The 14,610-nt window shown below is 45.2% G+C and overlaps 1 protein-coding gene across 1 annotated transcript in view; it reads left to right on the forward strand.

Moving 5' to 3' along the window:
- Nucleotides 1-14,610, forward strand: part of bop1 (BOP1 ribosomal biogenesis factor) — a 159,873-nt gene that overhangs the window by 126,510 nt on the left and 18,753 nt on the right. Inside the window, exons 8-12 of the mRNA XM_052015971.1 lie at nt 2,315-2,527; nt 4,868-5,029; nt 5,459-5,539; nt 10,112-10,181; nt 13,809-13,941. Of these exons, the coding sequence (XP_051871931.1) occupies nt 2,315-2,527; nt 4,868-5,029; nt 5,459-5,539; nt 10,112-10,181; nt 13,809-13,941 (659 nt within the window). The remainder of the gene's footprint in view (nt 1-2,314; nt 2,528-4,867; nt 5,030-5,458; nt 5,540-10,111; nt 10,182-13,808; nt 13,942-14,610) is intronic.

Consider the following 14,610-nt stretch of genomic DNA (forward strand, 5'->3'; position numbering starts at 1 on the left):
TATGGTCATTATTAGTTTGTGTAGTCTTGGAGTTATCCAAATCATAGTTGAAAATTGTTCATTTTCTGCAAATGTTGTTGGGAGAGGAACGGCTGTTGCCCAAGTTCCTTGACTGGATCATTGAAGGGAATATATGAAACTCAGCCATGTTGGCATGGATCTGGAATTGTGTGCAGGTCCAGACCAGGGAAAGATGGCAGGTTTCATCCCATTAAGATTACAAGTAAACCTGCTTGGTTTCTGCAAACATATGAATTAGGAGCCACTCAGCCCCGAAAACCCACTTTGACTTTCAAGTCAAAGTCGAGTTTATTGGTATTGGTTTATTATTGTCACTTGTACCGAGGTACAGTGAAAAGCTTGCCTTACAAACCAATCATACAGGTCAATTCATTACACAGTGCAGTTACATTGAGTCAGTACAGAGTGCATTGAGGTAGTACAGGTAAAAACAATAACAGTACAGAGTAAAGTGTCACAGCTACAGAGAAAATGCAGTGCAATAAGGTGCAAGGTCACAACAAGGTAGATCATGAGGTCAGAGTCCATCTCATTGTATGAGGGAACTGTTCAATAGTCTTATCACAGTGGGGTAGAAGCCGTCCTTGCGTCTGGTGGTACGTGCCCTCAGGCACCTGTATCTTCTACTTGATGGAAGAGAAGAGAGAATGTCCTGGGTGGGTGGGGTCTATGATTATGCTGGCTGCTTCACCAAGACAACGAGAGGTAAAGACAGAGTCCAAGGAGGGGAGACTGGTGTCCGTGATGCGCTGGACTGTGTCCACAACTCTCTGCAGCTTCTTGCGGTCTTGGGCATGTGCACAAGAATATGTATGCATAATTGCAATGAAAAGCTTAATTGCAGCAGCATCACAGGCACATAGCACCATATAAGCAGCATTCACAAGAAAAAAAACATGAATTAAACAAAATACACACAATTTTTACAAAGAACACAATTAGAACAAAAAAAAGTCTTATTTTAGTGCAAAGTGGTCCTAGTGTTGCTGAACTGTAGTGATTAGGGTTGTGCCGGTTGGTTCAAGAACCGAATGGTTGAAGGGAAGTAGCTGTTCTTGAACCTGGTGGTGTGGGACTTCAGGCTTCTGTACCTCCTGCCCGATGGTAGCCGCAAGAAGATGGCACGACCCGGATGGTGGGGATCTTTGATGATGGATGTTTCCCTCTTGAGGCAGCGCCTCCTGTAGATACTACCGATGGTGGGGAGGGATGTGCCTGTGATGTATTGGGTAGAGTCCACTACTCTCTGCAGCTTGTTACATTCCTGCACATTCAAATTGCATTGCTAGATTTTTTTTCCATTTTCTTTGAATTATCAGTACTGTAATATAACAATAGACATCCATTACTGGTTCTCACCGATGTGAAGGAGTGAGCTCTGAGCTGTTAGAATCTCCTGGGCAATGCAAATTCCGCAAATGCATGGTGCGATTGCCATAAGTAGATGCCCAACTTCTCTTTGTTCAACCAGTTTTACAATAAATTGCAGTTCACATGAACTGATATTCTCAAAATGGCTTCATGCAACTTGGCACATCTCCAGTTGTATGCTGATCAGCCATTTCATACTGGAGCTAAAACTCTGCAGTGTGCACGGAACAAAACCAATCACGTTGACACAGCAGAGTTGGAACTGGCCTCTGCAGACTGAAGTCACATCTGTCATGTTCTTGCTGTGGTGCATTTGGCTGTGTTTTGATCGAGTATTTTAGTTGTTGTAAAATGATGACCTTGAATTGCTCACCCTTGGCCCACTTGTGTTATCTGGTGAAAACATCAGTGGGATTTTGAGAAGATCCTTTTCTGATCTACTGCATCGTTAAGCTTTAGCTTGGCCTCAGGATGTGAGTGATTCTGGCAAGGCTGCATTTATTTCCAATCTCCATTTGTTCTTAAGACTTAAAGAATTGTGGAACTAAAGCCAGACCAGGTCAGAATGTCCCTGGAGGACAATGCTGGAGCGGTCAGGATTTGATGGGTTTCTTGTCTTTTTTGTTGTTGTTGGCGCTCCACATATTACGATCAATTTCATGCCTTGCCAAGGGTAGGATATGGTATTTGAGTTCTGGTAATTGGCCCAGTATAGTAACATGTAGCCTGTCCTCAGTCTAAGTAAGAGATGGGGAATGCGATGGTTACTATAGGCTGAGAATTTGGTCCTCTCTGATTTTAAAAGCAGGACTGTGTCTAAACTCATGACCTGGAGACATCTCAGGCTTGCCAATCCTTCCCTTACTTCAGTTGTGTTTTTATTCAACTCTGTTTTTTTTTTCCCTGCCCCCCCACATTGCAGGTGTCGAAGCTTGTACATGCAATAAAAATGGGCTGGATCAAACCTCGCAAGCCACGCGATGACACACCGCAGTACTATGACCTGTGGGCAAAGGAAGATCCTAATGCAATCCTAGGTCGGCATAAAATGCATGTTCCTGCACCAAAGCTGAAGCTCCCGGGACATGAAGAGTCTTATAACCCCCCACCTGAGTATTTATTAACGGAGGAAGAGGTGAGGAGCTTGTAGACCAATCGCTGGATTCAATACTTAATCTGTGTGGTGTTTTTGGCTAATAACTGGGACGCTGGGTGGTTGACTTTTTCTGCTTCCACCTACACTTAGGCAGGTGGAGGAACTTCATGTCATATTAGCTCTTTGTCACCTATCTGGAAAAAACTCAGCAACAAACCCCATCAATCCAAAAGCTGGTTGACTTCCAGCACTCGTGTCTGTTTGCATCGCACACCTCCGTCCTGAGCCCTGAAGTTGCCCAGCCAAGGAAAGAGCAGAAAATAAATTACTACCTTATGATTTATTTTTTATTTTTCATTCAAGGGATGAGGGCTTCACAGGCTGAACCAGCATTTAATTGCCCATCCCTAGTTGCCCTTGAATGTGGTGGTGAGCTGCCTTGAACCGCTGTGCTCCTTGAGTTGTGGGTATACCCATAATGCTGTTAGGGAGAGGGTTCCAGGAATTTGATGCATGTTCTTATTTAACATCTTTGAGTAGGGAAACATTCTACCTCTGTAAGTTGGTATCCTGCTTCATCTAGAATCTTAGAATATTTACTTCTCAGAAGAAGTCCATTCAGTCATTGCTGGTTGAAAGATCCATGCTCCCAATCCCATTTTTCCAGCACTACATCAAATAGCGCTGCAGGTCACTGATCTTCATGTGCAAATCCAAAAACTTTTAAATCTGAAATGCTGGGAGAACTGAACCGTCAAGCAGCATCTGAGGAAGGAGCAACCAGTTAATGTTTCAGGTTGAAGACCCTTCATCAGAACATCAACTGGTTTCTTATTCCACAGATGCTGCTTGATTGGCTGAGTTCTTCTAGTATTTTTGTTTCAGATTCCAGCATCTGCAGTTTCATTTGTTTTCCAGCTTTTAAAATTGGATGAGGATTTCTGCTTGTAAAAACCCTTTCAGACAACAAGCTCCTGATCCCCAGTACCCTCTGGGTGAGAAGCATATTCCTCATTTTCCCTCTATCGATTACTTTAAATCTCTACCCCCCTGCTAATGGAAATACTCCTGTTTACTCTATTCAAGCCCTTCATAATGTAATATACCTCAGCTACCTCTGTTTCAAAGGATTGAACCCCTTCCTGTCCAATCTTCCCTCATGGCTTCAGTTTTCCAGAAATAATCCTGTCATCCTATCCAGTGCAATTTTTGCGCTTAGTGAACCAAAGGTTTTCTTTCTCACCATCTATTCTGGAACGAAGGAGGCTGAGGGATGACCTGACAGAAATATGTAAAATTATGAGAGGTGTAGATAGGGTAGGAAGTCAAACTAGTTTTCCCACGGTGGGGGTATCAAGAACAAGATACAAAGGTTTAGGTGAGAGGAAGGAGTTTTCAAGGGATGAAAAAACAATGCTGGAAGAACTCAGTGAGTCAAGCAGCACGCTGGGGGGAGGGGGTTGAGGGTGTGGAAAAGGGCATGCAAAGAAATCACCTGAAGCCACAATCACAGTTAAAGGCACCATTTTCTACAATGCCAATATATCCTGTTCTGATTGAAGATTTTACCTCACAATCTACCTCGTTATGACATTGCACCTTATTGTCAACCTGCACTGCACTTTCTCTGTAACTGTAACACTTTATCCTGCATTCTGTTATTGTTTTCCCTTGTACTACCTCGATGCACTGTTGTAATGAAATGATCTGTATGGACAGTCTGCAAGACAAGTTTTTCACTGTACCTCAGTACATGTGACAATAATAAACCAATTTACTACCAGTGAAGCAACAATAATAACGAGAAATTTGGAATCTGGAGCTTCAAAATGTTTGACCAGGACAAAGCAAGTAAGAAATAGAAGCTGGAATAGGACAGTTATTTGAATTTCTAGGGTTTTGTTTGATGTACTCATGGGGTCACAGGTTAGATAAGATATCTTTATCAGTCACGTGTACACTGAAACACACAAGTGTAATACACCTTTTGCGTAGAGTGTTCTGGGGGCAGCCCGCAAGTGTCACCACACTTCCGGCGCCAACATAGCATCCCCATAACTTCCTAACCCGTACGTCTTTGGAATGTGGGAGGAAACTGGAGCACCCGGAGGAAACCCACGCAGACACGGGGGGAATGTACAAACTCCTCACAGACAGCGGGCGGAATTGAACCCGAGTCACTGGTGCTGTAAAGGTCCCTTTTGAAATGTGCCTCACTAATCAAACTGTTCCTTGGTTCCTCTTGCCATCAGTGCTTTGGCATTTACTGGGTGGGATGGATTTGTTGACACTGGACCGCATTACTTGCAAGTGTGCAGTGATCCAGAAACGGTCCTGGGCACCCTTCACTTCACTGACCGCTCTTTACTCCATTTGCAGAGACTGGCCTGGGAACAGCAGGAGCCTGAGGAGCGGAAGCTCAACTTCCTCCCGCAGAAATTTTCATCACTGCGCACCGTGCCGGCGTTTCCACGCTTCATCCACGAGCGTTTCGAGCGGTGTCTCGATCTCTACCTCTGTCCACGACAGCGGAAGATGAGGGTAGGTTCGGTCTTGTTTGGATGCCTGCAGGTGCAGCTGGAAGGCAATTGAATAGCAGGTGTTTTTGTTAAAATCCCAAAGAAATGCTCAGTGTGGGCAGACACAGCAGACTTAGGCAAGCTCCCACAAGTGGCAGTTGGGTAAACAATCAGTGAATCTACTTTTGAGGAATATTAGCCAAAGCACGGCTGAGAACTTCCTGCTCTGAGTTGGATGTTCCCGTGGAATCTTTTGCAACCAACGAAGGGGCAGCCAAGGCCTTGGTTTATCCTCATCCCAAAGGTTACACCTGTAGCACTGCAGTACCCCCTGTACCGTCAGAACATCTGATGTGGGATTCCCTGTACAGGATTACAGTGCGAGATTACTCTGCTGAGTCCTCTGCTCATTGCCAGATGGGATAATACATTTTCCTGGTTTTCCTCTCAGGTGAATGTGGACCCAGAAGATCTGATACCAAAACTTCCCAAGCCGAAGGATCTGCAGCCATTCCCAACCACTCAAGCACTGGTAAGTGCCATCCTGCTGGGGGGTGGGGGGAGGAGGGGCTCTTAATTATAGAAGGAGGTGGTGACATGGTGGGGACACATGACTGCAGGTACTGCAACCTGAAGCAAAAAATAAACTGCTGGAAGGACTCAGTGGGTTGAGCAGCAGCTGTGGAGGCAGAGGGATGGTTGACGTTTCTGTTCGAGACCCTGCATCAGGACTGAGACAGTGGATGGAAGGTGGCCAATGTATAGAACTGAGAGGGACAGGTGAGACAAAGGCTGGTAGACTGTGGCCTCTCCCCTCTCAGTCCTGATGCAGGGGCAGCCACATGTCCTTTCTCAGTACAGTGCTTGGAGACATGGTGGGATTTGATGGCTGTATTTGAAATGTGGCCTTCAACCTTCTCTGCATCAGGGTTTCCTGCAAGGCTGCTGATTGTAAACATATGACATCTGAAGGAAACCCAGCAAAGGTCAGGACCACTCCATCAGAGCAATTGTTAACGGCTATCGTGTTCGGAATGTCTGTCACTGGATGAGATAGGAGCGCATTGTTGTCTTGTTGGCGCTGCTTATCCTGTGAAGGCTTGAATGATGGTGAACTCAGTAGTGGTCAGAATATACTATTGGAGTGCTGCACAGTGGCCCAGTGATGAATGTAGATGGAGGGATTAAGGACTGTAGACTAGGGAGAGTAATCCAAAGGTCTGGACTAATAATTCGGGGAGGCAAATTCTAATCCCACCATGATGGCTGTGGAATTTAAAATCTGTTTAAAAATAATCACAATACTAAAGATAAATAAAACTAACCTCAGTAATAGTGACCTTGAGAGTAGCAGACTGTTGTAAAAAACCCATCTGATTCACTTTCTTGGGGGGGGGGGGGGGGGGGGGGGGGGGGTTGATGATCTGCTTGCCTTGCCCCTTCCGTGACCTGTTTTACTGTTAACTGCCCTCTGAGGGGCAAGCTACGTTTGTATCATCACTACTACGTGACTGCAGTGGCTGACTGCCACTGTCCCTGGCACAGTTCGTGATGGGCACCAAATGGTGGCCTTGGTAGCAATAGCCACATCTTGAAAAATGTATAAACAAAAAGCATACCACTCATAGGCTCTTGTGTGCTGTCCATACACTGTCAGCAGAGTCAGAATCAGGTTCATTATCACTGACTTATATGACGTGAATTATGTTGTTTTACAGCAGCAATACACTGAAAAGACATAAAACTACTATAAATTACAAAATAAATAGTGCCAAAAAAAAGGAATAATGAGGTAGTGTTCATGGATCGTTCAGAAATCTGATGGTGGAGGGGAAGAAGCTGTTCCTGAATCATTGTGTGGGTTTTCAGGCTCCTGTACCTCCTTCCTGATGGTAGTAACGTGAAGAGGGCATGTCCTGGGTGGTGAGGATCCTTAATGATGGATGCCACCTTCTTGAGGCACCGCCTCTTGAAGATGTCCTCAATGGTGGGGAGGGTTGTGCCCGTGATGGAGCTGGTTGAGTCTACAACCCTCTTGCAATCCTGTGCATTGGAGCCTCCGTACCAGGCGGTGATGCAACCAGTCAGAATGCTCTCCACTGTACATCTGTAGAAATTTGCAGGAGTCTTTGGTGGCAGACCAAATCTCCTCAGACTCCTGATGAAGTAGAGCCATTGACATGCCTTCTTCCTGATTGCATCAATGTGTTGTTTTTCCCTCTCTTCCCTACCCAAGCCAATCATCTTGTAACTGAGTACGAGAAATTTACTCTTTTTGAGAAAGGCTTCCATCTCTGTAATGCCCTCAATGAAATTGAGACATCTTAAAGCAATTCGCAGCCAATAAGAAGGTGGTCATTTTCCCAACCCACCCTGTCGACAGTAAAGAAAACATTTTCCTGATTCGTTGCCACCCAATGCATTTCCACACAGCATATTACCCCTTCCTCTGCCACACCTTTTAAGCTATTCAGCCCATTGGGTCAATGCTGGGTCTCAGAGGAGCAATCCCATCTCCTTGTATCCCTACAACTAATTCTTTCTCACATACCCATCAACTCCCTTTTGCCCAATATCAACGTTAAGGGCTAATTTACAGTCACCAATTAACCTCCCTTTGGAATGTGGAAGGAAACCAAAGCAGGCAGGGGAAACTGTGTGGTCACAGAGAGAGCGTGCAAACTCCACACAGCAATCTTCAACATCAACCTCGGGTCCCTGGAGCTGTGAGGCAGCGGCACTCCCTGCTGAGCCAGCATGCTGCCCTTGTTGATTTAATTTTTAATATTTTTTGTTTTTAATTTTTTGAAATTACTGACTTCAATTTTAACAGGATTTTAAAAACTACTAAGTATGTCAGCAAAACTGATGGCAGAGCTTTGTTGCCTGTCAAAGGTTTTCTTTGTTTTATTTTGCAGAAGTGCTGGAGGAACCCGGCGGGTCAGGCAGCATCAGTGGAGGGAAATAGTTGACCTTTCAGGTCGAGACCCTTCATCTGGGCCGGGGTCTCAACTCGAAATGTTTACTGTCGGTTTCTCTCTACAGATGCTGTCTGACCCACTGAGCTCCTCCAGTAGATTGTTTGTTGCTCCATGTTCCAGCATCTGCAGTCTCTTGCGTCTCCAAGGTTTTCTTCTACTTTTTTGGGACGTGGGCCTCAGTAGCAAGGCAGTGTATTGTCTGTCTGCAGTTGACAACCTTGCATGCTTCATCCACAGTGATCTAACCTGTCGGGGAATCTGCAGGTGAAGGTTTCCCCAAGTGCCTGTTCCCCTTCACCTCCATGATTCTGGACATGCATTTGAGCAGGTGTTGTTGGAATAACCTTGGGGAATAACTGTAATGCATTTTGTAGATAATAACACGAAACGGGAGCAGGAGTAGGCCAGTCAACCCCTTGAACCTGTTCTACCATTCAATAAGATCACAGCTGATCCAATTTTCTCAGTACCACTTTCCCACTCTCTCCTTGCACCGCTTGACTCCCCTGTAATTTTAGTGGCTGTCAATCTCCGCCTTGAATATTTCATTGACTCTGCCTCTGCCTCTGTCTGAAGGAGAGAACCCCAAAGATTCATCACCCTCTGAGAGAAAAATAATTCCTCCCCATCTCCATCTTACATGGGTGACCCCTTACTCTGAAACTTTGCTGCCTAGTTTTGGGTGTCTACTAGAGGAAACAGCTTTTTATCCACCCAGTCAATCACCCAGAGAACCTTGTGTTTCAAAAAGATAACCTGTTATTCTTCTAAACTCCACTGAATATAGACCCAATCTGCTCAGGCTCTCTTCAGACATCAACCCTTCCCTGACTGAGCCTATTGAGCCTTCTCTTCACTGCCTACAATGCAAGCACATTCTTCCTTAAATATGGAGGGTAAAACTCTCAATGGCGCTCTTGATGTGGTCTCCCTAGCACTCTGTAAAGATGTATCAGAGCTTCCCTACATTTATCCTCCCTGCCTCTTGCAGTTAGGCCACCATTAGCCTTTCTACTTACTTGCTTTACCTCGCTAACCTTTTGGGTTTCATTCATCAGGACGTCCCGATCCTTTCGTACCACAACAACTTGTTGTCTCGCTCCATTCAAGGAATAAGTTGTTCTTTCTTCCTTCCATAGTCTATAAACACATATTTTGTAATGCTATGGTCCATCTGATAACTTCTTGCTTACTTACAAACTATTTATAGCTGTTTGTGACCTCGCAGCTTCCTAGCCCATCTGTTGTATTATTTGTTGGCAGCAGGACACTGGGTCTCCATATCCAAGTAATTCATGTAGATTGTAAATGGACCCAGCACTGATTCCAGTGGAGCTCTATTGGTTACTGATTGCCAATCTAAACATGATCCATTTATCTAGACTCTTTTTTTTGTTAATCCTTGCCAATACATCACCCCCAAATCTGTGAGCTCTTGTGCAGTGATCTGTTATGTGGCACCTTTAAATGCCTCCTGGAAACCCAATGTACTACATCTACTGGTTCTCCTTTATTTTTTCATTCTTTGATTCCCTTCTTTCTTAAACAGTGGCTTTATATTTGTGGCTTTTCAATCCTCTGGGACCTCTCCAGAATCCAAAAAATTTTGGTTAAAACAATACATCCAGCCACATCCACGGTATACATTGCAGTACAGTGCAAGACATAAAGATATAAACATTACTGTAAGTTACAATAATAAATTAGTGCAAAAGAGGAATAACAAGATGGGGTTTATGGGCCATTCAGAAATCTGATAGTGGAGGGGAAGAAGCTGTTCCTAAAACATTGAGTGTGGGTCTTCAGAGCTCCTGTACCTCCTCCCTGATGGTAGTAACATGAAGAGGGGATGTCCCAGGTGGTGAGGGTCCTTAGCGATGGATGCCACCTTCTTGAGGCACCGCCTCTTGAAGATGTCCTCGATGGCAGGGAGGGTTGTGCCCATGATGGAGCTGGCTGAGTCTGCAACGCTCTGCGGCCTCTTTCGATCCTGCACATTGGAGCCTCCTCAGCAGTCGGTGATGCAACCACCTTTCTAGAAGTTGGACCTATGAGGAAAATCAGGGTTGATACTGAAACATCTTATTTGTTGGTCTTTGCTTAACCTACCCTCTCTTTCACAGGTGTACATGGGACACACAAACTTGGTGCGGTGCATCAGCGTTTCTCCCAGTGGCCAGTGGCTGGCATCAGGTAGGAGCACATTCCTTTCCTCTCCACATTAGTGTTGTTAGTGCTGTTAAAACAACAAGTTGGGGGAAGTAACGGTGCTAAAAGGGAAGCTGGAACATTTCTGTGGCTACTGCTGCTCTGATCAGCAGCTTTCCAGCCGCTGAAATCATCCTGCAAGGCACTGAGGTAATGTGCTTTATTCACAGCACTTCAGTACAGGTTGTGTGCGTCTGTGTGTAACCGGAGAAGAGAGTCTTCACCGGGGCGGTGCAGTTCTCTTCAATGCTTTCACAAGGTGCACGAGAAAACACAATCTGCTCGCCTGTAATGATGTTGCTTCCCATTAAAAACTTTGGGTGTTTAATCTTTTTTTGCTGCACTCTCCTCAGCGTTGCTGCTTAGGATGGTGGGGTGGCCTTGTCTCTGCCCGACCAGATGTGTGCGAATTGGCACAGTGCCCACCAACATGTGCTGATGGGTGAGGTAACTGAGTGAGAGCAGCCCGGAAATGACCCGACAGCTCAGGGGCGTGGGGGTGAAGGTAGCAGGAGCCCGTGGGGGAGGGGGTGGATATTGGGATAAGCATCGCACCAAACTGAGCACAGATGGCGGTGGTGTGTCTAGCATTCAGCCTGCCTGGCTGCAATCATTTTGCACTCATTCTGTTTTCAATTCAGATTTTCAAACCATTGCCCTTCTGTGAAATTTAACAATGTATTTTTGAATGTGATGATTTTTTAAGCTGCAGTTTCAGTGGCGATGTATTGAGACATACAGCACAAAAACAGGCCCTTCGCCCCAACTTGTCCATGCCGACCAAGTCTATCTGAGCTGGTCCCATTTGCCTGCATTTGGCCCTTATGCTTCTCGACCTTTCTTAACCCATGTACCTGTCCAAATTCTTTTAAGCATTGTCATTGTACACACCTCTACAGCTTCCTCTGTCAGCTCATTCTAAATAACCACCAACTGTGTACAAAAAAACCTTGCCCCTTGGGTGCCCTTTAAACCTTTCCCCTCTCACCTTAAATCTATGTCTTCTAGTTTTGGACTCCACTACCCTAGCAAAAAGACAGTGGCTGTCCACCTTATCTATGCCCCTCATGATTTTGTATACCTCCATGATGTTACCCCTCAGCTTCCTATGCTCTAGAGGAAAAAGAAAGTCCCACTTTATCCAGCCTCTCCTTATAACTCAAGCCCTCCAGTCCTCATAGAATCCTCGTGAATCTTTTCTGCACCATTTCCAGCTTAAGGACATCCTCCCTAAAGCTGGGCGACCAGAACAGTGCAAAATACTCCCAAGTGCGGTCTCACCAATGACTTGTACTGTTGCAAAATGATGTCCCAACTCTTGTCCCAACTCTCGTACTCAATGCCTGTTCAGTGAAGGTAAATGTGCCACATGCCTCCTTCACTGACCTGTCTACCTGTGTTCCCACTTTCAGGGAACTATGTACCTGTAACCTTGGTCTCGCTGTTCTCCAACACTCCAGGGCCCTACCATTTACTGTGCAATTACTGCCCTGATTTAATTGACCAAAATGCAACACCTCTCACTAAATTGCATCTGCCATTCCTTGGCCCACTTCCACAGTTCATTTACATCCTGTTGTAATCTGAGACAACCTTCTTCACTGTCCATTGTACCACCAATTTTGGTGTGACTTATTACTCACGTTAACGACATTGTCATCCAAGTCACTAACTGAGATGACAAACGACAGGGGACCCAGCACCGAGCCCTGCAGCACACCACCGGTCCCAGTCCTCCAATCTGAATAACAGCCCTCTACTACCAACCTCGATCTCCTTCCACCAAGCCAGTTTTGTATCCAGCGCACAAAACGTGCTGGAGGAACTCAGCGGGTCAGGCAGCATCTATGGAGAGAAATAAGCAGTCAACGTTTTTGGTTGAGCCCCTTCGTCAGTCCTGTCTGTTTCCCTGTATAGGTGCTGCCTGACCTGCTGAGTTCCCCCCAGCACTTTTTGCCTTTCTCCAGATTCCAGCATCTGCAGAAACTCTTGTCTCAATTTTGTATCCAATTGGCTAGCTCACCCTGTGAACTAACCTTCCAGGTGAGCCTACCGATGCGGGTAGAATTAAAACCAGTCCAGACAGTGTTTATTCTGTAAGGAATACGTATGCAAATTGAGTTAATTTTGCCAATCTTATGGTCAAATTCTGCTCTGTGGTTCTGTGTGATAGTTGGTTCTTCTCTGAGGGTAGTAAATCTCTGGAATTCTCTGCCTCCGAGGATGGCGGAGGCCAGATTATCGGATATATTTAAGGTGGAGATAAATAGTTAGAAAATCGGGGAGTTAAGGGCTATGGGGAACTGGCACAATGAGGCCAGCGTAGATCAGCCATGATCATATTGAATGGCGGGGCAGGCTTGAAGAGCCCGGTGGCCGCCTCCTGCTCCTATTTTCTGGTGTTTTGGCGTGACATTACACAGGACCTTTCACACATCAAATGGGGGAAATTACTGTACTTCTGCCTCTCTGAATGTAGGGGAGCAAAGGGCCCTTGAGGTGTATGACCAGAGATCCATGAAATATCTTAGTGAGTGAAGCACAGACCACACGAGCATGTAGAACAATTAAGTGCTAGTTAAGTCACAGTTCTGTTTACAAGTAGGATGTGATAACACTAGATTGGGTGTGGAGTGTCTAAGTGAGGATGGGGGCCAGGACCGTATAATTTTAGTTAATGGGACAAGTTTGACTAGGCTATGGGAGTATTCTTTGTACAGAGGAGGCCAAGGGATTATTTAATTGAATAGTACATAAAGGTCCCAGGTCAAGGATAGAAAAAAATCTACTTCCATTAGCAGAGGGTATAATAAGTTGGGGGCATACATTTGAATTAGTTGATATATTAAAAAATAATTGTTTTGTTTTTAATTCCAAGATTAGTCAGGGTCTGGAACTAATTGTGTACAGTTCTGTTCACCACACTACAGGAAGGATATGACAGAAGAGATTCACCAGGATGTTGCCTGGAATCGGGGGCTGTAGTTATAGGGAGAGAGTGGATAGGCTGGGTTTGTTTTCTGTGGAGGGAAGGAGGCAGAAGGGTGACCTGATAAAGTTTTATAAAATTATGAGGGGCGTAGATAGGATAGATTATCTTTTTCCTCGGGCAGGGGTGTCCAGAACTAAAGGGCACAGGTTTAAGGTGAGAGGGGAGAAATTTAAAGAAGATCTGAGGGGTGAGTTTTTCAAAGGCTAATTGGTGTATTATAATTGGCTTACTGTTGTCACATAATAATGTTTATTATGGTCACATATTGCCACAGGGTTGTGGTTATCGGGAACGAGCTGCCAGAGGAGGTGGAGACTGGTACAATTACAATGTTTAAAAAAACATTTGGACAGGTACTTAGGAAAGGTGCAGAGGGATACAGGCCAAATGCAGGCAAATGGGACGTATAGATTGGCATCGCAGTCGACACGGATGGGCTGACGACCTGTTTCTGTGACGTACCTTTCTGTGATTCTGAAATGGTGGTGGAGGCAGATCTTATGACGTGACGTTGGCAAGCAGGTGGATCCTCAGCTTAGCCTCTTCCTCCACGTGCAAGTATTTGGTCATTTGCCTTGCTGATTCCCGAGTCCACTGACCATCTCACTGTCCTCCTACAGGTTCAGATGACCACACGGTTCGCTTCTGGGAGGTTTCCACAGCCCGCTGCATGAAGACCATTGAGGTGGAAGGGGCAGTGAAGAGCATTGCTTGGAACCCTAACCCTATTCACTGTCTCGTAGCATTGGCTGTGTAAGTACTGACTTAGCACACTATTTAATGACAACAACATTACAGAACGTGTTTGTGGGAGCAGGTGTTAAAGATGTAGGCAGTAAAATTCCCCTGAATATGGGGTAGTGAGCTGAGACTGAGTGTTACGTGAATTGATTACATTCAGCTCGGCCAAAGTATGTACCAGTTCTGGGAGAATGCACTGGGAGCTTTACTCTCTATCCAGCCAGTGCTGTCCTTGCCCTGGGAGTGTATAACGGGACAGACTCCCATCAAATATTCCCAGGGCAGGGGCAGCATGGGTGAGATGCAATGTGTTTCTTAGTATTGATAGGATGGTGGAGAGGGAACTTTAATCTCCAGTTTCTTTAATTTGGGATTTTAAAAAAAAGCAAAGAAATGTAGGGATAAAGGTGACTGACTCACTGAAAAGCACATGCAATTTAGCAAACCAACCAAGGATTTAAGAAATAATCTTTAGATTCTCATGCAAATTGGCATTGGGTCAATAAGATCAGAGAGTTGAATGTGAGGCTCAGATATTTATGTTGGAGAAATGGGCTTCAATTCATGGAGCACTGACAGTAGTAACAGGGTACCAGGAAGCTGTTCCATTGAGAAGGGCCTGCAGGCATCAAGTCAGAATCAGGTTTTTTATCACTGACGTATGTCGTGAAATGTGTTGTT

Source organism: Pristis pectinata, chromosome 5 (genome assembly GCF_009764475.1).
Source record: "Pristis pectinata isolate sPriPec2 chromosome 5, sPriPec2.1.pri, whole genome shotgun sequence".
Taxonomy (NCBI): Eukaryota; Metazoa; Chordata; class Chondrichthyes; order Rhinopristiformes; family Pristidae; genus Pristis; species Pristis pectinata.